The sequence below is a fragment of the Amia ocellicauda genome, chromosome 12, assembly GCF_036373705.1.
Source record: "Amia ocellicauda isolate fAmiCal2 chromosome 12, fAmiCal2.hap1, whole genome shotgun sequence".
Lineage (NCBI taxonomy): Eukaryota > Metazoa > Chordata > Actinopteri > Amiiformes > Amiidae > Amia > Amia ocellicauda.
This window is the reverse complement of record NC_089861.1, coordinates 23,964,227-23,988,205: the sequence shown is the minus strand read 5'-3', so window position 1 is coordinate 23,988,205 and position 23,979 is coordinate 23,964,227. Positions and strand designations below refer to the sequence as shown.

At 52.4% G+C, this 23,979-nt stretch overlaps 1 protein-coding gene across 3 annotated transcripts; it reads left to right on the top strand.

The window, feature by feature from the left end:
- The first annotated feature begins 1,133 nt into the window (after positions 1 to 1,133).
- LOC136764624 (serine/threonine-protein kinase MRCK alpha) lies at positions 1,134 to 22,015 on the top strand. Of its 3 annotated transcripts, XM_066718836.1 has the most exons (37): positions 1,135 to 1,741; positions 4,449 to 4,540; positions 6,430 to 6,513; positions 6,665 to 6,760; positions 6,876 to 7,024; positions 7,312 to 7,405; positions 7,580 to 7,780; positions 8,048 to 8,296; positions 8,391 to 8,470; positions 8,601 to 8,683; positions 8,775 to 8,876; positions 9,090 to 9,211; positions 9,453 to 9,695; positions 9,935 to 10,045; positions 10,145 to 10,362; positions 10,602 to 10,704; positions 10,809 to 10,933; positions 11,054 to 11,159; positions 11,271 to 11,419; positions 11,515 to 11,603; positions 11,956 to 12,008; positions 13,228 to 13,350; positions 13,496 to 13,603; positions 13,993 to 14,098; positions 14,266 to 14,390; positions 14,589 to 14,710; positions 14,879 to 14,960; positions 15,087 to 15,303; positions 15,462 to 15,524; positions 15,674 to 15,912; positions 16,308 to 16,665; positions 16,802 to 16,899; positions 17,013 to 17,097; positions 18,152 to 18,269; positions 18,407 to 18,624; positions 18,786 to 18,836; positions 19,032 to 22,015. In XM_066718836.1, the coding sequence occupies exons 1-36, from the start codon at positions 1,564 to 1,566 to the stop codon at positions 18,833 to 18,835; spliced, it is 4,839 nt and encodes a 1,612-aa protein (XP_066574933.1). In that variant the 5' UTR covers positions 1,135 to 1,563; the 3' UTR covers position 18,836; positions 19,032 to 22,015. The 3 variants fall into 3 exon arrangements, with proteins under 3 accessions (XP_066574932.1, XP_066574931.1, XP_066574933.1); XM_066718835.1 differs by having other exon boundaries at positions 1,134 to 1,741; positions 9,093 to 9,211; positions 11,054 to 11,419; XM_066718834.1 differs by having other exon boundaries at positions 1,134 to 1,741; positions 11,054 to 11,419.
- Positions 22,016 to 23,979: the final 1,964 nt, after the last annotated feature.

Sequence of the window (23,979 nt, the reverse complement as noted above, 5' to 3'; positions counted from 1 at the left end):
TGGACTGGACTGTAGTGCTGCAGTGCTGCAGAGTCACTGACTGGACTGGACTGGACTGTACCGCTGCAGAGTCACTGACTGGACTGGACTGGACTGGACTGGACTGTACCGCTGCAGAGTCACTGACTGGACTGGACTGGACTGGACTGGACTGTACCGCTGCAGAGTCACTGACTGGACTGGACTGGACTGTACCGCTGCAGAGTCACTGACTGGACTGGACTGGACTGTAGTGCTGCAGTGCTGCAGAGTCACTGACTGGACTGGACTGGACTGTACCGCTGCAGAGTCACTGACTGGACTGGACTGGACTGGACTGGACTGTACCACTGCAGAGTCACTGACTAGACTGGACTGGACTGTACCGCTGCAGAGTCACTGACTGGACTGGACTGGACTGTAGTGCTGCAGTGCTGCAGAGTCAGTGACTGGACTGGACTGGACTGGACCAAGCCTTGAGACCCTGCTGTACTGGACTGAACTGGACTGTTGCAGAGTCACTGTCTGGACTGGACTGGACCAGGGCTGGAGACCCTGCAGTTCTGTAGCTCCCCAGAGACACTGCGACTCTGTCTCTTTAACAGCTGCTCACCTTCCTGAGACACACCTTAGAGGGAAAGGGACAGCCCAGGCAGCGCGCTGATTGGCTGGTGATCGCTGTCAATCACCGAGGCACAGCGAGCCAGGTAGACTTTCAGGTAAAGTTGGAAAAAGAGAGAGAGAGACGGGCAGGAAAGGCAGGAAAGGAAGAACAAGGGAGGGATGGCAGAAGGCGAGGGCAGCAGTGTTCGGGCCGGATAGACGAAAGAGAAAGCAGAGAAAACCAGGAGCTGTGCCCCTTCAATCACAAATATCAACAATAAGCCAAAGAAAGCTGCCAGGGCAGAACAGGAATACAACTGAACTGCACCGCGGCGAGGCGCAGGGAGAGACACTTTATTTTGGGAGGCTCGGTCAACATGGGCAGCGCCAGCATTGCGCCTCTCACCCCGGCTTAGCCGACCACGACACGGGAGGAACCCGCACCGAGACACCGCCGGCCCCGGGGACACGACTGCTGCATGCCAGCCGCGGGTACGGGGCGGGGGGCGAGAGAGAGAGGAGCGGGGGGCAACACAGGCAGAAAGCGGGGGCAGAGACGGGAGAGGGCGGGGGGAGAGGAACTCCTTTTTGCAAGACAATGTCTAGTCCCAGGTCTGCCTGACACATGCAAACACGAAACGTTTTAGTCTTTTTTTTTTAATTCGACTTATTGTTGTTATCCGCAAAGCCGAGCCACCGGCAGCGAGTGACGTTTGGATTGCAATTAAAGTAATTGAGGCTCATTAGTATTCCGGCGGCCTTCAGAGAGGGGTACCGCCAAGCGCCAACACTGCCACTTCACCCGCGGGGACCAGCGACTATCCGGGACTCTTTGATGCCTGAGTTGGGCGGCCCGGTGGCTTGGAGTTGGTCGATGGTCCCATTGTCGAGCCAGAAGGATCTCTGAGAGCCGAGAGCGCCTCATCCACTGCCCGTTCACGTCCGCACTCCCACTGCAAGTTGGGTGTTTCTGGTGGTGCGATGTCGGTGGAGGAGCGGCTGCGGCGGCTGGAGCAGCTGGTGGCGGGCGGGCCGAGCCGGCAGGCGGAGGTGCTGAGCGTCGAGACGCTGCTGGACCTGCTGCTGTGTCTGCACCTGGAATGCGGCGCCACCCCCGCGCTGCGCCGCGAGAAAAACGTGCAGGAGTTCCTGGAGCGGAGTGAGTGCCGTGGGGTGGCATGCGTGTGTGGGTGCCATTGGGTGGCATGCGTGTGTGGGTGGCATTGGGTGGCATGCGTGTGTGGGTGCCATTGGGTGGCATGCGTGTGTGGGTGGCATTGGGTGGCATGCGTGTGTGGGTGCCATTGGGTGGCATGCGTGTGTGGGTGGCATTGGGTGGCATGCGTGTGTGGGTGCCATTGGGTGGCATGCGTGTGTGGGTGGCATTGGGTGGCATGCGTGTGTGCGTCAGATTGTGTGGCGTGTCGAGAGAGAGAGAGTGAGGATTCTGTCAGTGAGTGTGAGTGGATCTGTCAGCAGGGCATTGTTTTGGCCTGTCGGTAGCTGTCCCAGTCCGTCAGGCTGTGGGCCTGGCAGCCAGGGTGTCAGTTGGTTAGTAACTGACAGTTAGTCGGAGTGGGTGTCAGAGGGTCAGTCAGTCAGCTGGTGTGTCAGCCAGTTCATTTTGGGTTCCAGGCAGTTTTGTGGCAATAGGTCAGAAAGCTATTACTAACCTTGAGATCTGATGTGAAACCTGTAGTGTAATGTGGCCAGGGCTGGAGACCCTGCTGTACTGGACTGTGTCTCTGCAGGACCAGGGCTGCAGACCCTGCTTTAATGTTTCTGTGCCTCAGGCCATATGTGAGCATGATAAGTATGTGCATGCTCTTGTTATCCCCCCCTCCTCTCTGAGTCTCTCCCTCTCTCTTTCCCTCTCTCTCTCTCAGCCCCCTCCCCCTTCTCTGTGTTTCAGTGAAGATCAGCATTTTTTCAGCACTGCAGCTCTTTGCCGTTTTAAAGGAGCAGTTGATGTGATATTCCTCTCCTCTCCTCCCAATTCAACCTTTGCCTGTACATTTGTGTGTTTGTGTCTATTGGTGTCACAGTGTGACTGCGTGCCCATCATTACATGTGCATGTGTGTGTATGTGCGCGCCTGCCTGTGTGTGCCAGCATGTGTGCATGTGACACTCCAGCAGGACAGCAGTCTCATCCAGTCCTGTTTTTTCTTCTCTGGGACCTGTATGTCATGTAGTGCAATATAATTTAATGTAATGTAATCTCACAGGAGATTGTACTGTATAGACAAACCTGGCGTCACACACTGACTGCATTATGTATTGGATTCTACACTTAAGAAATAGATAGAGAGAAGAGAAGAGAAAGGAAAAAGAAGAGTGTAATCAGGGTAGAGAGAGTGAGAGATTCAGGGATAAGAGATTGCGTGTGTGTGGCTCTCTGTGTTGCCCCACCCACTTAAAGAATGCTCCTTGTTTTGCAACAGGCAGGTCGGCTTGTATATGCAAACCAGCTGCACTACACTATACTGCACTGACATACTGCAATATACTACAATATACTGCACTGACATACTACACTACACTACACTGAAACATGCTGCACTGTACTATGGTGACACTACACTGACACTGTAATACACTACACTGACATACTGCACTGTACTACAGTTACACACTACACTGACACACTGTATTACACTACACTGACACACTGTGCTGTACTACACTGACACACTGTGCTTTACAACTACAATGGTTTGTACAAAATCCAGACCAATTTGAAAGAGGGGGAGAGGCAGTGGGAGACAGGGGGGGAAGAGGAAAAAGATGCATTGACTGACTGGACGTTTGCAGTAATCGAACACTGCAGTGTGAGCTGGAGGGAGGGAGGGAGGGAGGAAGGGAGGAGAGAGAGTGAGAGAGCGCACAGTATGGCAGGAGGGGTGATGTCACTGTCTTGTCCTGACAAGCATCTGTGATCTGATAGAGAGAGAGAAAGGAGGGAGGGAAAGCGGAAGCATAGAAGCAGAGAGAGAGAGAGAGAGAGAGAGAGAGAGAGAGAGAGAGAGAGAGGTGGGTGGGGGAAGAGGGGGAATGGGAGAGCAGGAGGGGATGGGCTGGAAAACAACAGCCTCGGGGAAGCACATTCAGCTACCTCCTTCTGCAGTGTGTTTGACTGTGTATGTGTTGTATAGGCCTAGAATGTATCTGAATGTGTGTGTGTTGTACAGTGTGTGTCTGACTATCTTGTACAGTGTCTGGATGTGTGTGTGTGTTGTACAGTGTGTATCTGACAGTATATTTTATAGTGTGTCTGGATGTGTGTGTGTGTGTTGTACTGTGTGTATCTGACTGTGTGTGTTGTACTGTGTGTATCTGACTGTGTGTGTTGTACAGTGTGCGTGTGTGTGTGTTGTACAGTGTGTATCTGACTTTGTGTGTGTGTTGTACAGTGTATTCCAGTGTCAATGTATTCAAGTGTGTGTGTGTCTGGAGTATATATCCAGTGTGTTCCAGCAGTGATTGCTTTGCGAAAGAATGTGGCCATACAGGTTCCAAGACCTGGAACAACACTGAGGCTTCAGCCAGTCACAGTGCAAGAACCATATAGGACCAGCTGGGAGAGGGAGATGGTGTGAGCAGTGGTTGCAGTGTTCCAGTGTGTCAGTTTACCTCAGTGTGTCTGTTTACCCCAGTTTATCTCAGTGTGTCAGTGTACCTCAGTGTGCCAGTTTACCCCAGTTTGCCAATATGTCAGAGTGCCAGTGTCTGTGTACCTCAGTGTGCCAGTGTGTCAGTTTACCTCAGTGTTTGATTGTGTCTGTGTACCTCTGTGTGCCCGTGTGTCAGTTTACCTCAGTGTGTCTGTGTACCTCAGTGTGCCAGTGACCTCTCTTCTGTCCCCCAGGTCAGCCCTTCGTGTCTCGGGTTCGAGAGCTCAGGCTGCGCAGAGATGACTTTGACATCCTGAAGGTCATTGGTAGAGGAGCATTCGGGGAGGTGAGACTCTCTCTCACTCCCACACACATGCCACTGTGTGTGCGCGCGCGCAGTGTAATGCCAGAGTGTGTGTGTGTGCGCGCGCAGTGTAATGCCAGAGTGTGTGTGTGAGTGCGCAGTGTAATGCCAGAGTGTGTGTGTGCGTGCAGTGTAATGCCAGAGTGTGTGTGTGTGTGTGTGCGCGCAGTGTAATGCCAGAGTGTGTGTGTGTGCGCGCAGTGTAATGCCAGAGTGTGTGTGTGTGCGCGTGCAGTGTAATGCCAGAGTGTATGTGTGTGTGTGTGTGTGTGTGTGTGCACGTGCAGTGTAATGCCAGAGTGTATGTGTGTGTGTGTGCGCGCGCAGTGTAATGCCAGAGTGTGTGTGTGTGTGTGTGTGTGCGCGCGCAGTGTAATGCCAGAGTGTGTGTGTGTGTGTGTGTGTGCGCGCAGTGTAATGCCAGAGTGTGTGTGTGTGTGTGTGTGTGTGCGTGCAGTGTAATGCCAGAGTGTGTGTGTGTGTGCGCGCAGTGTAATGCCAGAGTGTGTGTGTGTGTGTGTGTGTGTGTGTGTGTGTGTGTGTGCGCAGTGTAATGCCAGAGTGTGTGTGTGTGTGTGCGCACAGTGTAATGCCAGAGTGTGTGTGTGTGTGCGCGCAGTGTAATGCCAGTGTGTGTGTGTGCGCGCAGTGTAATGCCAGTGTGTGTGTGTGTGTGCGCGTGCAGTGTAATACCAGTGTGTGTGTGTGTGTGTGCGCGCAGTGTAATGCCAGAGTGTGTGTGTGTGTGCGCGTGGAGTGTAATGCCAGAGTGTGTGTGTGTGTGTGTGCGTGCAGTGTAATGCCAGAGTGTGTGTGTGTGTGTGCGTGCAGTGTAATGCCAGAGTGTGTGTGTGTGTGCGTGCAGTGTAATGCCAGAGTGTGTGTGTGTGTGTGTACGCGCAGTGTAATGCCAGAGTGTGTGTGTGTGTGTGTGTGTGTGTGTGCGTGCAGTGTAATGCCAGAGTGTGTGTGTGTGCGCACAGTGTAATGCCAGAGTGTGTGTGTGTGTGTGTGTGTGCGCGTGCAGTGTAATGCCAGAGTGTGTGTGTGTGTGTGTGTGCGTGCGCAGTGTAATGCCAGAGTGTGTGTGTGTGTGTGTGTGTGTGTGCGCGCAGTGTAATGCCAGAGTGTGTGTGTGTGCGCGCAGTGTAATGCCAGAGTGTGTGTGTGTGTGTGTGTGTGTGTGTGTGTGTGTGCGCGCGCGCGCGCGCAGTGTAATGCCAGAGTGTGTGTGTGTGTGTGTGTGTGTGCGCGCAGTGTAATGCCAGAGTGTGTGTGTGTGTGCGCGCAGTGTAATGCCAGAGTGTGTGTGTGTGCGTGCAGTGTAATGCCAGAGTGTGTGTGTGTGTGTGTGTGTGCGCAGTGTAATGCCAGAGTGTGTGTGTGTGTGTGTGTGTGCGCGCAGTGTAATGCCAGAGTGTGTGTGTGTGTGTGTGTGTGTGCGCGCAGTGTAATGCCAGAGTGTGTGTGTGTGTGTGCGCGCGCAGTGTAATGCCAGAGTGTGTGTGTGTGTGTGTGTGCGCGCAGTGTAATGCCAGAGTGTGTGTGTGTGTGTGTGTGTGCGCGCAGTGTAATGCCAGAGTGTGTGTGTGTGCGTGCAGTGTAATGCCAGAGTGTGTGTGTGTGTGTGTGTGTGCGCAGTGTAATGCCAGAGTGTGTGTGTGTGTGTGCGCGCAGTGTAATGCCAGAGTGTGTGTGTGCGCACAGTGTAATGCCAGAGTGTGTGTGTGCGCGCAGTGTAATGCCAGAGTGTGTGTGTGTGTGTGTGTGTGTGTGTGTGTGTGTGTGTGTGTGTGTGTGTGTGTGCGCGTGCAGTGTAATGCCAGAGTGTTTGTGTGTGCGCACAGTGTAATTCTAGTGTGTGTCTGCAGGTGGCAGTGGTGAAGCTCAGGAGCACAGAGCGGGTTTTCGCCATGAAGATCCTCCACAAGTGGGAGATGATCAAGAGAGCTGATGTGAGTACAGCACCCCCTCGTCTCTCTCAGGGAGGGAGACCTTCCTATTCACACTGTGATGCTTTTTTCTCTCTGTGTTTCTGTGCTTTCGCTAAACTGTTTTGTAAAACTAAAAAAACTCACCCACAGTCCCTCCCTCTCTCTCTCTCAGACGGCATGTTTTCAGGAGGAGAGGGATGTGCTGGTGAAAGGAGACAAGCACTGGATCACAAACCTGCACTACGCTTTCCAGGATGACAAGTACCTGGTGAGGAGAGAGGGAGAAAGGGAGGGAGAGCAAGAAGGGGAGGGTTACAAAGAAGGGGAGAGGGATGATTATTGATTCTTGGTGAGTGTCTAACTTACCCACCCCCCATCCTCAGTACCTGGTGATGGACTACTACGTTGGAGGAGACCTGCTGACTCTGCTCAGTAAATTCGAGGACCGGCTGCCTGAGGACATGGCGCGCTTCTACCTGGCTGAAATGGTGCTGGCTGTCCATGCCGTCCACCAGAGCGGCTACGTGCACAGGTACCAGTGCTGTGCCAACGCTGCAATAACATTGTTACAGCACAGACATCGTTCTTTTGCCCAACTGTCACCCTACTACCACCACCACCACCCTATGTGTGCCCTACTAAGTTAAGTGTAGACTCCTTGTTGTCGATTAATCTCTGTGTCCGCTGTGGAGCGTGGCATGGATGTTCGGTGGGGCCACGGGCCTGGAAACTCTCGCTGACCCTCTCCCTCCCTCTCTCTCTCTCTCTCTCTCTCTCTCTCTCTCTCTCTCTCTCTATCCCTCCCTCTCTCTGTCTCAGGGACATCAAGCCGGACAACGTGCTGATCGATATGGATGGACACATCAAGCTGGCGGACTTCGGCTCCTGCCTCAGACTGGGCAGCGATGGCATGGTGAGGGTGGGGGGGGCTGTAAGGCAGGGCGGGGGTTGAGGGAGGAGGGCGTAACAGGGGGGGCTTTATTCACTGCAACACACTCTGTACTGTGTCTAGTGCAGCACACACTGAGATGTATAAATACACCACCAACGCCAAAGCAGCTGACCCTTGACCCCGTGACCCCCACAGGTGCAGTCTTCGGTGGCCGTGGGAACCCCTGACTACATCTCCCCGGAGATCCTGCAGGCCATGGAAGACGGGAAGGGCCGCTATGGGCCCGAGTGCGACTGGTGGTCCCTGGGTGTGTGCTCCTATGAGCTGCTGTTCGGGGAGACGCCCTTCTACGCTGAGTCCCTGCTGGAGACATACAGCAAGATCATGAACCACAAGGTGAGAGGGAGAGAGGGGTAGAGAGAGGAGATGAGAAGGGAGGGGAATACAGGTGAAGTAGGGTTTCGGTCATTGCTGGAGATCTACAGGAAGAAGGGGTGCATGTAAGAGAGAGGGAGGGATGCAGGGAATGCAAATCAAGGGAGGGAAGGAGGGAGAGGGAGAGAGAAGAAAATGGAGTAGGAGGGAGGGGGAGAAAAAGTAGAAAGAAGAGAAGGCATGTATTCACTCTATCCCACTCTCCCTCTCCCCTCCTCCGTCTCTCAGGATCACCTCAAGTTCCCCTCTGACATCACCGACGTATCCGAGGAGGCGAAGGACCTGATTGGCCGGCTGATCTGCGAGCGGAGCGTGCGATTGGGCCAGAAGGGCATCCGGGACTTCCAGGAGCATGCCTTCTTCAAGGGCGTGGCCTGGGACTCCATCCGCCACCACAGCCCCCCCCACGTCCCTGAAGTCAGCAGCCCCGCGGACACGTCCAACTTCGACGTTGACGACGAGACGCTCCGGAATTCGGTCGGTGTCCCGTCTCTCTCTCTCTGTGTCTCTCTGAGTCTCACTCTCTCGCTGTCTCGCACACTCTGTGATTCACTGCCTAACTGACTTACAGGAGACGCTGCCCCCGTCCTCCCACAGCTCCTTCGCAGGAAACCAACTGCCCTTCGTAGGATTCACCTTCACCTCCCACTGGTACAGTACCTCATCCCTTTATCCCTCCATCTCTTTCTCTCTGTCTCCCACCTTCACCTCCCACTGGTACAGTTCCCCCTTCTCTCCCTCTCTCATCCCTTCATCCCTTTCTCTTTTCTCTCTGTTGCAGCGCTCTGTCGGACCGTGGCTGCCTGATGGAGTTGAGTGAGAAAGAGGGAGGGAGCGAGAGAGTGGAGACTGACATGCCAAAGGGTAGGAGAGAGAGAGAGAGATGGACTTCCTGATTTATTTATTTTTTATAAGCAATTTTCTGTTGCTTACTATGCCTGTCTGCCTGTCTCAGAGTCAGTGCGGCCTCAGAATCTCGCCCCCCGGCCCTGCGAACCCCACCCAGAGCTGAAGACCCTGAGAGAGGAGGTGGAGAGACTTCAAGCTAAACTTGCCGGTATTGTCTGTCCCTTTGTCACTGTGTCCCTCTGTCTGTCCCTCTGTTACTCTCTCTAACTACCTGATTGCATAACCCAGTGCCAGTCTGACTGTCGGTCTCCTCCTTCCTCCCTTCTGCCCCTTCCTCCATTTCCCCTATCTCCCTCTTTCACTCCCTCTATCTCCCTCTCCCCCTACCCTCCCTTCCTCTCCCACCTTCTCTGTTCCTCAGAAGCAGCCGCAGTGCAGGGCAGTGAGGCTGGGAAGCAGCGCACTGAAGACGAGGCTAAGACTCTTCGTCGCCTGGAGGGCCAGCTGAAGTCCACCAGAGAGGAGAGAGACAGCTTCCGCACGGTGAGGGAGGGAGAGGGAGAGCAGGGCCTCCCTGTTTGTCTCCTTTTTCTTGCTGTTGTCCTCCTCCCCTGTCTGTGACACAATCATCTCTCTCCCATCTGTCTCACCCCGTTCTCATCCCCTGTGCCTCTGTCTTACCAATTGTCTCACCCCCTGTCTGTCTATCTGTGTCACCCCTTGTCCCTCTCTCTGTCCCCCCATCTCTCTCTCTTAACCCCTGCCCCTCCTGCCCATGTCCCAGGATGTGGCGGAGCTGAGGCAGCGGGCGGAGGTGGCGGCAGGGGAGCTGCGGGAGGCGGTGGCGGGACGGCGCCAGGCCCAGAGACAGGCCCAGGAGGCGGAGGAGCGCCAGGCCGAGGCAGAGGCCCACCGCCAGCGGCTCACCCGACAGCTGCGGGAGCGAGGGCAGGAGGCCGAGGCCCTGAGCGCTCAGCTGGATGCCACCAGGCAGGACCTGCGCAAGGTTGAGAGGGCCAGGAAGGAGGTCAGGATGAGAAGGGCAGAGGGAGGGGTTAGTGGGCATGCTTGTGTGTCTCTGTGTGTGTGAGTGTGCATGGTGTGTGTGTGTCTGTTTCTGTTTCTGTGTGTGTGTGCGTCTTTGACTGTTTCTGTCTCTCTGACTCTGACTGTTTGTGTGTGTGTCTGACTGTTTCTGTGTGTGTCTATGTGTCTCTGACTCTCTGTGTGTGTGTGTGTGTGTGTGTGTGTGTGTGTATTGTACAGCTGGAGCTGCAGTGTGACAGCAGTGCATCTGAAATCAGTCAGCAGAAGAGGCTCAGAGAGCGGACAGAGCAGTACTGCCGAGAGCTGGAACAGGAGCTGGACAACCTCAAGGTCTGTCTGTCTATCTGTCACTCTCTGCCACTAATACACTCTGTGTGTCACTCTGTCACTCTCTGCCACTGTAATACATTCTGTCTGGCTGTCCAACAGAAGAAGCCAAGTGTGGGTCAAAGGTCAGCCGAGCCAGGGGCCGGGACCAAACAGGAACTGACCCGTCTTGGGGTGGAGCTAGAGCGCAAGGGGGCGGAACAGGAGGCGGAGCTGAAGAACCTGCAGCGTGCACTGAGGGAGAAGGAGGAGCAGCAGGGGGTGCTGCAGAGCCAGCTCTCCACCCTGACTGAAAAACTGGACGCAGCACACAAGCAGAGGTACTGAGTGCCAGCCGGGGCTGTGCACCAGTCTGTTAGTCTGTGTATACGCTCTGTTTGCCTGTTTCTCAGTCTGTTCCCATGTGTTGGAATGGTGTGTCCGTGTGTGTGTGTGTACTGAGCCAGCGTGTCCGTGTGTGTCTGTGTACTGAGCCAGCGTGTCCGTGTGTGTCTGTGTACTGAGACAGCGTGTCCGTGTGTGTCTGAGTACTGAGACAGCGTGTCCGTGTGTCTGTCAGTCAGCAGGATCAGGAGGCTCTGGCGGAGTTGAGGGAGGCGGCGGAAAAAGAGAAGAGCTCCCTGAGAGAGGAGAGCAGCAGACTGGCCAGTGAACTGGAGCAGGTCAGCACTGCTATATACTATCCCACACTGTACTGTACCATACTATACTGCACTGCTCTACACTGTGAAACTGTGTAACCCTCTGGGTCTCTGCTGCCCCCTAGCTGTCAGAGGAGGTGCACCGGCTGCAGGCGGCCAACAGGCAGCTAGAGGAGGAGTGCCAGAGTCTGAGCACCAGGAAGCAGTCTGTGTCCCACTGGGAGGAACAGATCTCTGATATCCTGCAGTGGTGAGAGAGATAGATGTCAATGTGTGTGAGGGAGCTAACGCAGACGTGTGTGTGTGTGTGAGGGAGCTAATGCAGGCGTGTGTCAGTGTGTGTGTGAGCTAATGCAGGCGTGTATCTCAGGGTGAACGATGAGAAGGAGTCACGGGGGTACCTGCAGGCTCTGACCACACGGCTTACCGAGGAGATGGAGGGAATAAAGGCGACTGAGCGCACCCCTGCCCGGCAGGTACTGCTGCACACACCTGCACTGAACACTGCACTGCACTGCACCTGTACTGAACACTGCACTGCACCTGTACTGAACCCTCCCTCTATCTCTCTCCTCTTCCCTCCACAGGAGAGTCAGTGGAAGGCGCGCCGGCTGCAGAAGACTGAGGCCTCAGCGAGGCTGGAGCTGCAGTCAGCCCTGGAGGCAGAGCTGAGGGCCAAGCAGAGCCTGCAGGAGGAGCTCAACACCCTGCGTGCCGCCAGCCTCAACACTGACAAGTGAGTCATTGCGGCCTCCACCCTGAGCCACTGTGGCCTCCACACACTGCAGCCTCCACCCTAAGTCTCTCTCTCTCACTCACTCTCTCTTTCAGTAAGCTGCAGGAGGCTGAGAAGCAGAAGGAGGAGCTGAGGGCAGAGCTGGAGGGACTGAAGACTGAGATTAAATCCCACCCCTCCTCAGGTAAGGCTTTGTCTCACTGTCAGACTATGTCTCTCTGTCTCTGCATGTCTTTCTTCCTGTGTGTCGCTCAGTGCTCCTGTGTGTCTCTGTACCTGCATGTCCTTCAGTGCTCCTGTGTGTCTCTGTACCTGCATGTCCTTCAGTGCTCCTGTGCGTCTCTGTCCCAGCATGTCCCTCAGTGCTCCTGTGTGTCTCTGTCCCTGCATGTCGCTCAGTGCTCCTGTGTGTCTCTGTTCCTGTGTGTCCCTGAGTGCTCCTGTGTGTCTCCATGTCCATGTCCCTGCGTGTCCCTCAGTGGTCCTCCGTGTCCATGTCCCTGCGTGTCGCTCAGTGCTCCTGTGTGTCTCTGCAGATCCTCGCAGTAGAGAGTCCATCATCACCCTCATGCCGCTGTCCCCAGTGGAGGTGAGAGACTGCATCACGCCAGTGCATGTCCAGCACACGGAAATTGCACAACACTCACTGCCTACTCCCTTCTCTCCCATATTATCTCTCCCTCAAATTCATTAAAATTCAATTTTCTTTATGGGCATGACAACACTATACTGGTATTGCCAAAGCATTAAATAAATTAAAACAAACACTATGTCAATAATAAACAATATCTGTGATACAGAAAATACATATATATACCCCCCTTCCATTGCTCTCATTTTTTTCAAATGAGCTTTATTGGCATGACATTATGGTGTTGCCAAAGCTTACAACAAATATTCCAGTCACAGAAATACTGGAAACAAGCACAATAAAAATGAATTTATATATATATATATATATATATATAAATTCATTAAACAATATATAATAATAATACAAAACTATATATACAGTACTGTGCAAAAGTTTTAGGCAGGTGTGAAAAAATGATGCAAAGTAAGAATGCTTTCAAAAATAGACATGTTAATAGGTTATATGTATCAATTAACTAAATGCAAAGTGAATGAACAGAAGAAAAATCTACATCTGGGGTTTCCAGATGTGCTGTCCAAGCTCTTTTGAAGAAGCACAAAGAAACAGGCAACGTTGAGGACCGTAGACGCAGTGGTCGGCCAAGGAAACTTCCTGCAGCAGATGAAAGACATATCATGCTTACTTCCCTTCACAATCGGAAGATGTCCAGCAGTGCCATCAGCTCAGAGTTGGCAGAAAACAATGGGACCCTGGTACACCCATCTACTGTCTGGAGAAGTCTGGTCAGAAGTGGCCTTCATGGAAGACTTGCGGCCAAAAAGCCATACCTCTGACGTGGCAACAAGGCCAAGTGACTCAACTATGCATGAAAACGCAGGAACTGGGGTTCAGAAAAATGGCAGCAGGTGCTCTGGACTGATGAGTCAACATTTGAAATATTTGGCTGTAGCAGAAAGCAGTTTGTTTGCTGAAGGGCTGGACAAAGGCAAAGGGTGGTCACACCAAATATTGATTTGATGTAGATTTTTCTTCTGTTCACTCACTTTGCATTTAGTTAATTTCACACCTGCCTAAAACATTTGCACAGTACTGTACAACAAACTAGTATTTACAATTCCTCTGCCAGACTGTGCCCATGTGCTGAGTGTCACGTCGTGCCGCTCAGGCTGTCGCAAGCGGCAACCTATCTCTCTCTCTCCTTCTCACTCTACAGAACAGCTCCATCAGTTTCTCTGGGTACCTGGACCCCCTGGCCCCAGATCAAATGGCCGGCGATCTCCCACGAGTCCGTGAGCGGAGCAGCTCCAGCAGCTCCAGTAGCCTCGGCAAGCCTGATGTGAGTCACCCTGGCCTGAGGAGGGAGGGAGAATATGTGTGTATTTAGTTTGGAGACCTGCTTATAACTGTCTATCTCTCTCTCTCTCTCTCTCTCTCTTTTTCATCCTTTTCTTCCTCTCCCTGCCTCCCTCCCTGGCTCTCAGTTCAGAGTAGGCTCGTCACCCCAGCAGAAGTCTCCAGCCAGGTCCCCAACGGCCCTGCAGTTCCCAGCCAGCTCAGCAGGGGGCAGCAGTGGCAGCCCTGGGCCCAAGGTACCTCCATTGTGTGTGTGTATGTGTGTGTGTGGATGCATAGGTGTAGATTTAGAGGGGGACGGGGGGATGCGTCCCACCAAATGTTGAGAGAATCTTACATTGTCCCCCCATATAATGTATGACTGGCTCCATAGGCGTAGGGGACATGTTCCCCCCAATTCTGAAACCAAACCTGCGCCACTGTATGTGTGTATACTCTGTGTGTGGAGTGTATATAGTTTTTGTGTGTGTGTGGAGTGTACATATAGTGTGTGTGTTGTGTATATACTTTGTAATTTTAACTCAGTGTTTTTTCTCTTCATGTCTGTTTGTCTTTGCTTGTCTGTCTGTGCGCCTTTGTCTCTCCTCGTCTGTCCCTCTGTGTGACCCTCTGTGTGCGTCCCCAGCCCACTCCACACCAGTTCAAAGTGAAATCCTTCTCCTGCCCCATGAAGTGCAACCGCTGCACCTCCCTGCTGATGGGGCTGGTGAGACAGGGGCTGCAGTGTGATGGTGAGGGAGGGGCAGAGGGAGGGAGGATGGGAGGGAAGGGGTGGATGCGGGAGAGGGAGGACGGTAGAAAGGGATTGGGGGAAGGAGGGGGATAGAAGGAAAGCCATGGTTTATTATATTAACATAAGATCTCTTCCTCCTCCCTCTCCCTCTCTCTCTCTCGGCAGCATGTGGGTACGCCTGTCATGTGACCTGTGCCAACAGCGCCACTATCTGTCCTGACAAGAGCAGGAAGCCGCTGGGAGTCGACCCAGTCAGAGGCACCGGTACTGCCTTCGAGGGGCAGCTGTCTGTGAGTCTGACTGACTGACTGACTGACACTAGTCTCTGACTGACGGACGGACGGACTGACAGACTGACTGACACACTGACAGACTGACTGACACACTCACTCCTGTCTGTCTGTGAATTTATCTGTGAGTGAACACTCTACCCCCCCGTCTCTCTCTCTCTCTCTCTCTCTCTCTCTCCCTCCCTCTCTCCCTCTCAGATCCCGAAGCCAGCAGGGGTGAGGAGGGGGTGGCAACGCTGCATCGCCATCATAAGTGACTTCCGGCTGCTCCTTTTTGACTCTCCTCCCACCCCCGGGGTCATTGAGGTCATCGACATAAGGTCAGAGATCACACAGTGTACACGCAGTGGGGCCCAAGTCTGACTGTGTGCATCAGTATATCAGTATATCAATATTAGTGTGTGTATGTCAGTATCAGTGTGTGTCAGACTCTGTGTCCCAGAGGGTTCCAGCGTGTGTATCTCAGTGTGTTGTGTTTGATTTGATAGGGACCCCCAGTTCTCGGTGAGCTCTGTCCTGGCTGCTGACGTCATTCACGCCAACAAGAGAGACGTGCCCTGCATCTTTAGAGTGAGTGACGCACTGACACACTGTATCTTTAGTGAGTGACGCACAGACACACTGTATCTTTAGAGTGACTGACACACTGTATCTTCAGAGTGAGTGACATGCTGACACACTGTAACCCCTGGGCAGGTCTCCTTCTCCCAGCTGGCAGTGCCCCCCTGCACCCAGGCGCTGCTGCTGCTGGCAGACAGTGAGGCGGAGCGCCGCCGCTGGGAGGCATTGCTGGGGGAGCTGCAGGAGCTGAGCGTGCGCCACAGCCTGCCCCCCCGCTGTGCCCTCACCCCCCGCGAGGCCTACGACCCCGCGCTGCCCTTCATACGCCAGGCCCAGTGCGCCGCCATCCTGGGTGAGCCGGGCAGGGGATGGGGCTGGGGCAGGGGTATAAGCATATGAGAGTAGGATTGTGCGTGTGTTGTCTATAAATATTGTTGAATAACGTTGATTTGTAAATTCTCCCTATTCTGTATACACCCCCAAACCCTCTCTCTCTCTCTCTCTCCACAGACCGGGAGCGTATTGCACTAGGTACAGAGGAAGCTCTGTATGTCATAGATGTCACTAATAATGGTGAGCCATACTCTCCTCTCACCCTCTCTCTCACTCTCAAATTCACCTTGCTTTATTGCATGACCAGAATAAGTACTGTCAAACCGTTAGTAATAAATCTCTCTCTTTTTCCTCTCTCTCTCCACTCTCTCTGTCTCTCTCTCTCTCAGAGATAGTCCAGCTGCCTCAGTGCAAGCGAGTGTTCCAGATCGAGGTGCTGGGCGTGGCCGAGGGCGTTGCCGTGCTGTGTGGCCGGAGCCGGGGAGTGCGTGTGTTGCCATGGGCAGATTTGAGCAAGCCGGACAGCGGGGGGACCAAGCTGCCAGACGTGCGTGGTGTCACAGCACTGGCACAGGGGGGGCTGACACAGGGCACCCAGCCCTGCCTCTGCGTGGCCATAAAAAGACAGGTACCAGACCATACCAGGACACACTGTCTATTGTATACCCGTGTTCCTCTCTCTCTCTCTCTGAGATAGTCTAGCTGCTGTCTCACTGACTGTTTGTATCTTACAGGCCCTCTCTCTCTCTCAATTCAGTTCAAATTCAAATTAATAAAGCTTTATTGGCATGACATCAGTGTTGCCCAAGCATTGTCAGATGTGTCCAGGGCTCAGGAACAGGGCAATACAGGGATTGTTCCTTTAGACTCTAACGTGTATTTAGACATTTTACATAAATTTGATGTATACACAGTGCCTCTCTCCCACTCTCCCTGTCTTGCTGCCTCACTATATTCCTTTTTTATTCCCTCACTCTCTTCCAATCTCTCACTCCCTATACCCCTATCCCCCTCCTCCCCCAGGTGCTGTGTTACCGAGTGGCCCCGGGCTCGCTGCGCTGCACCCGGCTGTGCGAGGTGACGGCGCCGGCGCCGGTCCAGTGGCTGGGTGTGTTTGGGGACCGGCTGTGTGTGGGGTACCCCTCGGGCTTCTCGCTGTACCCTCTGCTGCAGGAGGGCCCTCCCTTGGCATTGCTCAGCCCGGATGACCCCTCACTGCTGCCCCTGCCGCAGCCGCCCCCTCCCGATGCCCTGTGTGCCGTGGAGATTGCGCGCGATGAGGTGCTGCTGTGCTTCACTAGCCTGGGGCTGTACGTGGACTACAAGGGGCGCCGCATTCGGCACCGCGAGCTCATGTGGCCCAGTCCCCCATCGCACTGCTGTGAGTCCTGCCCCCCCAACCCGAGGCACAGAGGCCATCGAGACACTGGGACACAGTGGTCACAGATAGACTCAACACACAACACACTGATAGACTCAATACACTGAGGTACTGATGGCCTTGTGTCTCTCTGCAGGCTACAGCGCCCCCTACCTGTCAGTGTACAGTGAAAGCGGCGTTCATGTGTTTGATGTAAAGAGCATGGAGTGGGTCCAGACTCTCTCTGTCAGAAAGGTAACTACTGTGCCTGTCTGTCTGTCTGTTTATCCTGTGTTTGCCTGTCTGCCTCATGTCTGCCTATCCTGTTTGCCTGTCTGTCCTGACTAATGCCTATCTGTCTGTCTCAGCCTCGCCCTCTGAACATGGATGGCTCCCTCACTCTGTTCAGCACTGAGCCGACCCGCCTGGTGTACCTGCGCAGCGACACAGCCGGTACCACTGCACTGTACACACTGTACTGTATAACACTACTGTACACCGATCAGCCATAACAGTATGACCACCTGTGCAAAACAGTCCTGACCCATCGAGGCATGGACTCCACTAGACCTCTGAAGGTGTGCTGTGGTATCTGGCACCAAGACGTTAGCAGCAGATCCTTTAAGTCCTGTAAGTTGCGAGGTGGGGCCTCCATGGATCGGACTTGTTTGTCCAGCACATCCCACAGATGCTCCATTGGATTGAGATCTGGGGAATTTGGAGGCCAAGTCAACACCTTGAACTCGTGATTCATCAGACCAGGCCACCTTCTTCCATTGCTCCGTGGTCCAGTTCTGATGCTCACGTGCCCATTGTAGGCGCTTTCAGCAGTGGACAGGGGTCAGCATGGGCACACTGACTGGTCTGCGGCTACGCAGCCCCATACGCAACAAACTGCGATGCACTGTGTGTTCTGACACCTTTCTATCAGAACCAGCATTCACTTTTTCAGCAATTTGAGCTACAGTAGCTCGTCTGTTGGATCGGACCACACGGGCCAGCCTTCACTCCCCACGTGCATCAATGAGCCTTGGCCGCCCATGACCCTGTCGCCGGTTCACTGCTTTTCCTTCCTTGGCACTTTTGATAGATACTGACCACTGCAGACCGGGAACACCCCACAAGAGCTGCAGTTTTGGAGATGCTCTGACCCAGTCGTCTAGCCATCACAATTTGGCCCTTGTCAAAGTCGCTCAGATCCTTATGCTTGCCCATTTTTCCTGCTTCTAACACATCAACTTTGAGGACAAAATGTTCACTTGCTGCCTAATATATCCCATCACTGACAGGTGCCATGATAACAAGATTATCAGTGTTATTCACTTCACCTGTTCGTGGTCATAATGTTATGGCTGATCATTGTCTAACAATGCACTGTATAACACTACTGAATAACACTCTGCACTGAATAGACACTTTACACTTTTGGTATGTGACTGTGTTGTGTTGTTGTGTGGAGGCGTAGTTGCCGTGTGTTGGTGAGTGACTGTGCTGTGTTGTTGTGTAGAGGAGGAGTTTGCCGTGCCCGAGCCCCAGCTCAACAGCCACAGGCAGCTGCAGCGCACAAAGACCAAGAGGAAATTCAACTTCCGCATCTCTGAGGAGCAGAGAGCCGAGCAGCGCAGGTACAACACACTGCACTGAACACTGACTGGACATTGACTGCACTGGACACTAACTGTGTACTGCCTGAACTGGACACTAGGCTGGAGTGGACACTGACTGGACACGGACTGAAGTATTCTCTCCCTCTTTCTCTCAGGGTGATGATGAGAAACCCCTCTTTGCGCTCTAAGCTCATCTCCAACCCCACCAACTTCAGCCACCTGGTCCATGTGGGGCCGGGCGAGGGGGTACAGAGCGTGCAGGGGGACCCCCGGGCCGTCCCTGCCTCTGCCCCGGCCCCCCACCGCCCCCGCAGTGCCACCGAGTCTCAGCGCCCCCTGTCTGCAGAGATGCAGAGACTCCGAGACCTGCACAGTGAGAGCCTGGACTATTAGGCACCTCACTACACACTGAGACACAGCATGACGCACTATGACACACACGCACATGGATACATACTCAATCACACGCAATGATGTACACTTAAGTGACACTGATCCTCAATATCTCCATCTCTCTCTCTCTCCCCCCAACAGTGAAGCGCCAGTCTCGTGGGTCTCTCTCCGACGAACTTCTCACTGAATAAGGTGTGTGTGCAGCTCTCTCTCTCTCTGTCTGTCTGTCTGTCTCTGTCTGAATTAGAACTATAGATACATACAATGATGCATATTCCAGGCCCACACTGACACCTATTCAATAGTCTATTTTTATGTTCCCCTCTCTCTCTCTCTCTCTCTCTCCCTCCCTCCCTCCCTTCTTCCCTCTCTGCCTCTTATCTCCAGACCCAGTGAAGTGAGAAATGGGGAGGGGTGGGTGGTTGAGGGGTAGTGGGGGCAGAGGCAGAAGTTAAATTGGTACCAAAGAGAAGCCCACTGCTCCCACCCAACCCTGCTGACAGAACCGGACCAGGCACTGGACCACAGAACCCCCCCAATGCACACCTTCACTCTCTCTGAAATAGCTGTAGCTGCACTTCCCCTCTCTGACCACAGGGAGGAGGGCAGGGCACCCAGATCTCCCAGTAGGTCCCTGAGATGGATCAATCAGTGCCCATCTTCAGTCGGGGGATCTCCCATTATACCCGCTCTGCCTGGTCCCCAACGCTGCGCAGAACCACAGCATAAGCTGAATTCGAAACGGGTTCTTCCGTGTCACTACTGACCTGTGTTTCATTTTAGTGTATTTTTTAAACCACTTTTTAAATTTATTATCATTTATTTTATGTTGATGATCATTTAGAGTTCTTGTGATGCTTGATTTTAAATTTAGGATATTTAACAAACCTAACCAAAACATGGCAAAGTGCAATGCTGTGAAGAGCAGGGATGTTACTGCTGGACACCAGACACTGGACATTGGCTGCTGAAAGAACAGAGGAAGAATCCCAGACCAAAAATGGGGTGTATTTTTCATACGTCATAGAAATGTGCCGCCCTGGTCTCTTCCATGTGCCCAAGCAGACCACTCTCGTACGTTTAGATCCCCTGGGACGCATTTTGAAACCTCTTTTAGTCTGTCAGCCCTGCGTTAGTTTCGCAGGTTGAGAATGTATCGTAGAAACCTGACCTGAGATGGTTTACAGACTGAAGTATATTTAAAATGCGTCCCTTGGATTTAAAACGTTTGGAACAAAGGGAGGAGGGAGCTCTGAGAGAGCCAACCCAAGGCAGCGAGGGAACAAAAATGTCCACCATTATGTAATCAGGACTTCAGTCATGGCGCAGTGCCTCAAACCCACTGCTTTTAGGAATCAGCTGTTACGTCATCTCTCTACCCGGGCCGAGGACATCGCGTACGTCTGCGGCACTGGCTGCGGTAGTTCTTGGGGATAATATCACGTGCCGTCTCAGGAATGTATATTGTGACTTGTCAGGGACCGCTCGGGTGTGTGCTGGAAAATCGAATGTTCTCTTCTGTTTGTCATCTTTGTAAGAGACTGCCGGCCCTGGCTGGGTGGACTTTCTTTTTATTTTCATGTATTTTTTATTTTGCATTCGTGGTACGCCTTGCTGCAATCCCAACCCCAAGGGCCCCCCAGGGAACTACTGCTCCACTGTGACTTCATCCAGGGTCGGGGGGGTTGCCTGGGGGTTGTTACATCATGGGGCCGTGAGTTTCCTTGGGGAGGAGGGGTTGCCTGCACTGTGGGAGGTATCGCTCTTTCTGTCGCTACGGGTTACCACTGTTTATAACAGTTGACTGTTAAAGGTCACCTTCTTGGCCTCTCTCTCACTCAATATTCATATGATTTATGCTCAAGTCTTGATTCCTTGAGAGGGGGGGGGGTAGTGTTGCACCCCCACCCCACCTGCCACAGCCTTTGAGCCCTGCCAAGGCCGTGATGTCACACAGTGGTCCCATTGGTCTTCTGCCAGGGGGTCAAGTGGCACAGCAGGGTCATGGCCACATCCCCTAGGCCCCCACAGAAGCCACCAGGGAAGCCAAATGTAAAACAGCCAGAATTAAATATTCTGTACTGTTTTCTTGTGTTAGTCTTACAGTAAGAAAATGTTTAGATATCTAAATGTTTGGCTAACTAATGATATAGATCAAATTGAAACACTTTCTCTGGTTCAATAAGGCTGATACACACCTATAAGACTCAGGACTCCGCTGACTTGGGGATCAGTGTTTATAGCCTGATGGTAAAATACTAAAATATTGTTTTTTTTTAAATAAATTTGTATATGTTTTTAGATACTGTATTTTCTCAAGCAACTGTGTGGGTATAGGTGAGAAATATATTGTGCTGTGTGTGCGTGTCACGAACACACACACAATTATATGTGATGTTCTCTGTATATAAACTGATTGGATCAATGTTACAGGCCGGTAGGCGGCTATAAGAGCCTATGGGCTACATATCATATAAATATAAATTATCATCGGGAAATGCTTTAACTGCAATTTAACTGGCAAGAGAATCCCCTTTAACAAACGCACACACACATCCACACATACTCTAAAACGCACAGTCACATACACACACACACTCTCACAGTCACACAGACACAATTACACACTCTCACAGGTTGGTTGAATGTTGTGCAAAAATTGTGTGGGTAGGGGCTATAGAAATCCACTGGAGTTCCTTATTTGTTCCTAACTTGGCCAGGAAGTTGGCATGGGACGTGTAGACGTGCACAATGTCTGTTCCTCTCTGCCCTGCTGTCCTGTGAGCTGCTCAGAGCATTGCTGTTCCAATGATGTGTCAATCATAGGCTGCACTGCGGGCATCACACCAGCTACATTGTGGCAGCAGTTGTTGTTGTTGTTGTTGTTGTAGTTGTAGTAGTAGTAGAAGTTGTAGTTACAGTAGTATTGGTACACAACAGAGACTGCATGGTACACTGTGTGTGTGTGTGTGTGTGTGTGTGTGTGTGTGTGTGTGTGCATATGTGTGGGGAACTGTGCCAAAGCTTCACACAACACATTACTCTACCAAAGAGCTGTGTATGTTTTGGACTGTTTTGTGTTTTAATACACACATATAAATATATAAGATATACTTAGTGTGGGGTTTAAAAAAAATATATATATACATATTATAATGTTTCATACATTTTATATCTATTTATGAGATGTCGTTGCAGCTCTATTTTTGTAACATGTTGATCTGAAATGCGTGTCCTTGTAGTTTTAGTCATGATGATGATGCTGGTGATTATTGCTCCTGTGCTGTTAATAGGACGTGTCTGTGGCTGTGTTATGGGCTGGGGGTCTGCTGTTAAAACTCTGGGATTTATAAAAGGATTTGCAAAGACAAGCAACTGTGTCACCTTTTCTGTTGTATGTGTGTGTGCGTGCCTGTGCACGCGTTAGGTGTAGAGGGAGAAACGCACTGACTGACTGATTTGCAAGTCTGGGCTCAATGAGCAACTGAACAGACTCCCCACCCCTCAGGAATCACCACAGAAGTAACAAGTTTATTTCACAGAAACAGGAATACAGGTTAACCCAGAGCCCTCCTCCAACAGGAAGTGAAGAAAAGCACTAATGATGTAAGTTGGAGAAGTATTTTTGTATCTTCAGCTAGACAATGGATTACAGTCCTATCTCTCAGAAGTGATAACATCTCATTTAAAATACAGTTGAAGTGTTTGAGCTGATGGGTGCTGGTCAGCATTCTTCAGGCAGCAGATGTTTATCCAAGACAAAGTCCTCAACCAAATACCTGTGCCCCAAAACACACAATCTTTATACTGTTTAACTGTTCTAGCTGATTGAATATCCTAGAAGGCAGTGGTTGAATTAACTAAACTAAAGACAACAGGTGTAAACAATACAAGAAACAATGAACCCAAGACAGAGACATGATTGCTTTGTCGACAAAACTGAATGAACAACATGAAACCGTTCATAATAAAGAATATAAAGAAAACCGTTAAATTACATTTTCCCGCTACACCCCCCCTCTCTCTGTCCTGCACGAGCCCAGGCCTGCCTCTGACACACAGCCCTGCGCATGGCGGCCCACTTGTTATTAAGATCTGCCACCCTGATCAGCAGCTTATCTAGTCTGTCGCCCATTCAGCTGAGAAAACAGGCAGCCTGACGGGAACCCCCTCCCCCCCCCCAATCGCCTTGCATCTCAGACCACACCGATATTGCAACACAGCCCTGCCCGGACAGTGATGCTCTGTCTGTGTCTTGTGGGCAGGGAGGCTCTGTGCTGCGGTGTGTGAGTAAGTACGGGACGATCTGCCAGTCATCCCTTCGTTCTCAATAACCACTGGGTGAGACGGAGCCCAACCCGGAGGATGCAGGGGTGCCAGGCCGGGTGCAGGGGGCTACTAACACACTCACACAGGGCCATGCTGTCTCTGTGTCCCCACCACTGCATCACAGCCTGATAGGTGGAGGAGAAAATACATATTTGAAAACAAATAATCCATCAGAAGGCAGAGCTGCAGTCTCCACGTACTGCAGTCTCAGGAAACAGGTGTCTATGGGGGTGGCCACACTCCCTCCCACACAGGCCTCCCACTCCGACCCCTGCTGCCCCAGGCTCGGACACTGTCTGTCCAGTCCGGTCTCTCCGCTTCCATTGAGCGGGTCCGAGCTGAATGAGTTCCACAGTGCGCCGGGCCTGTCAACTCTCTCTCTCTCCTGCGGGTGGCTCCTCGACCCCCCCCCCCCCCAGTCAGCACTCTGGCTGGTGTGCCATTGTGATGAGGGGCTTAAGTTTATGAGAAATTGCTAGTTAAGCTCTAGTGCTTTGGCAGTGACTTCTTCGGCAAACAGCCGGAGAGTTTAGAATACCACTTCCCCCCCCCCCCCCCTCGTCAAGCCACCTGCAATGTCTCTCCAGTGCCAAAATCCCCATTCAGGAGGAAGGGGGCTCTGTGTCACTCCCCCACACACTCATGCCGTCGCCACGGTAGCCATAGACCCAACCAAATATGGGCAGACAGGGGCCCGCAGACCTGATCCTGGAGTGATGTCAGCTCATACTTCCAGACCAGGGGCTGCGGTGGCTGTGGGCTGTCAGAGTCAGAGCGATGTGGGATCCGGGCGGCCGGGGGGGTGGGGTGGATACAATATGTCCTGCCAAGTGCTGAAAGTTTCCCATACTGTAAACAAAGCCAGATGTGTGCGCGTGTGTGTGATGGGAGGTCTCAAGGGGAGGGGTGGAATAGGATTGTTATGGGGCAAAATTTCCAGACATTTTTCAGTTTTTGTTTTATTTATAGATTTTGGAAATTCTGAGGGACTCTTTATAACTAGAGC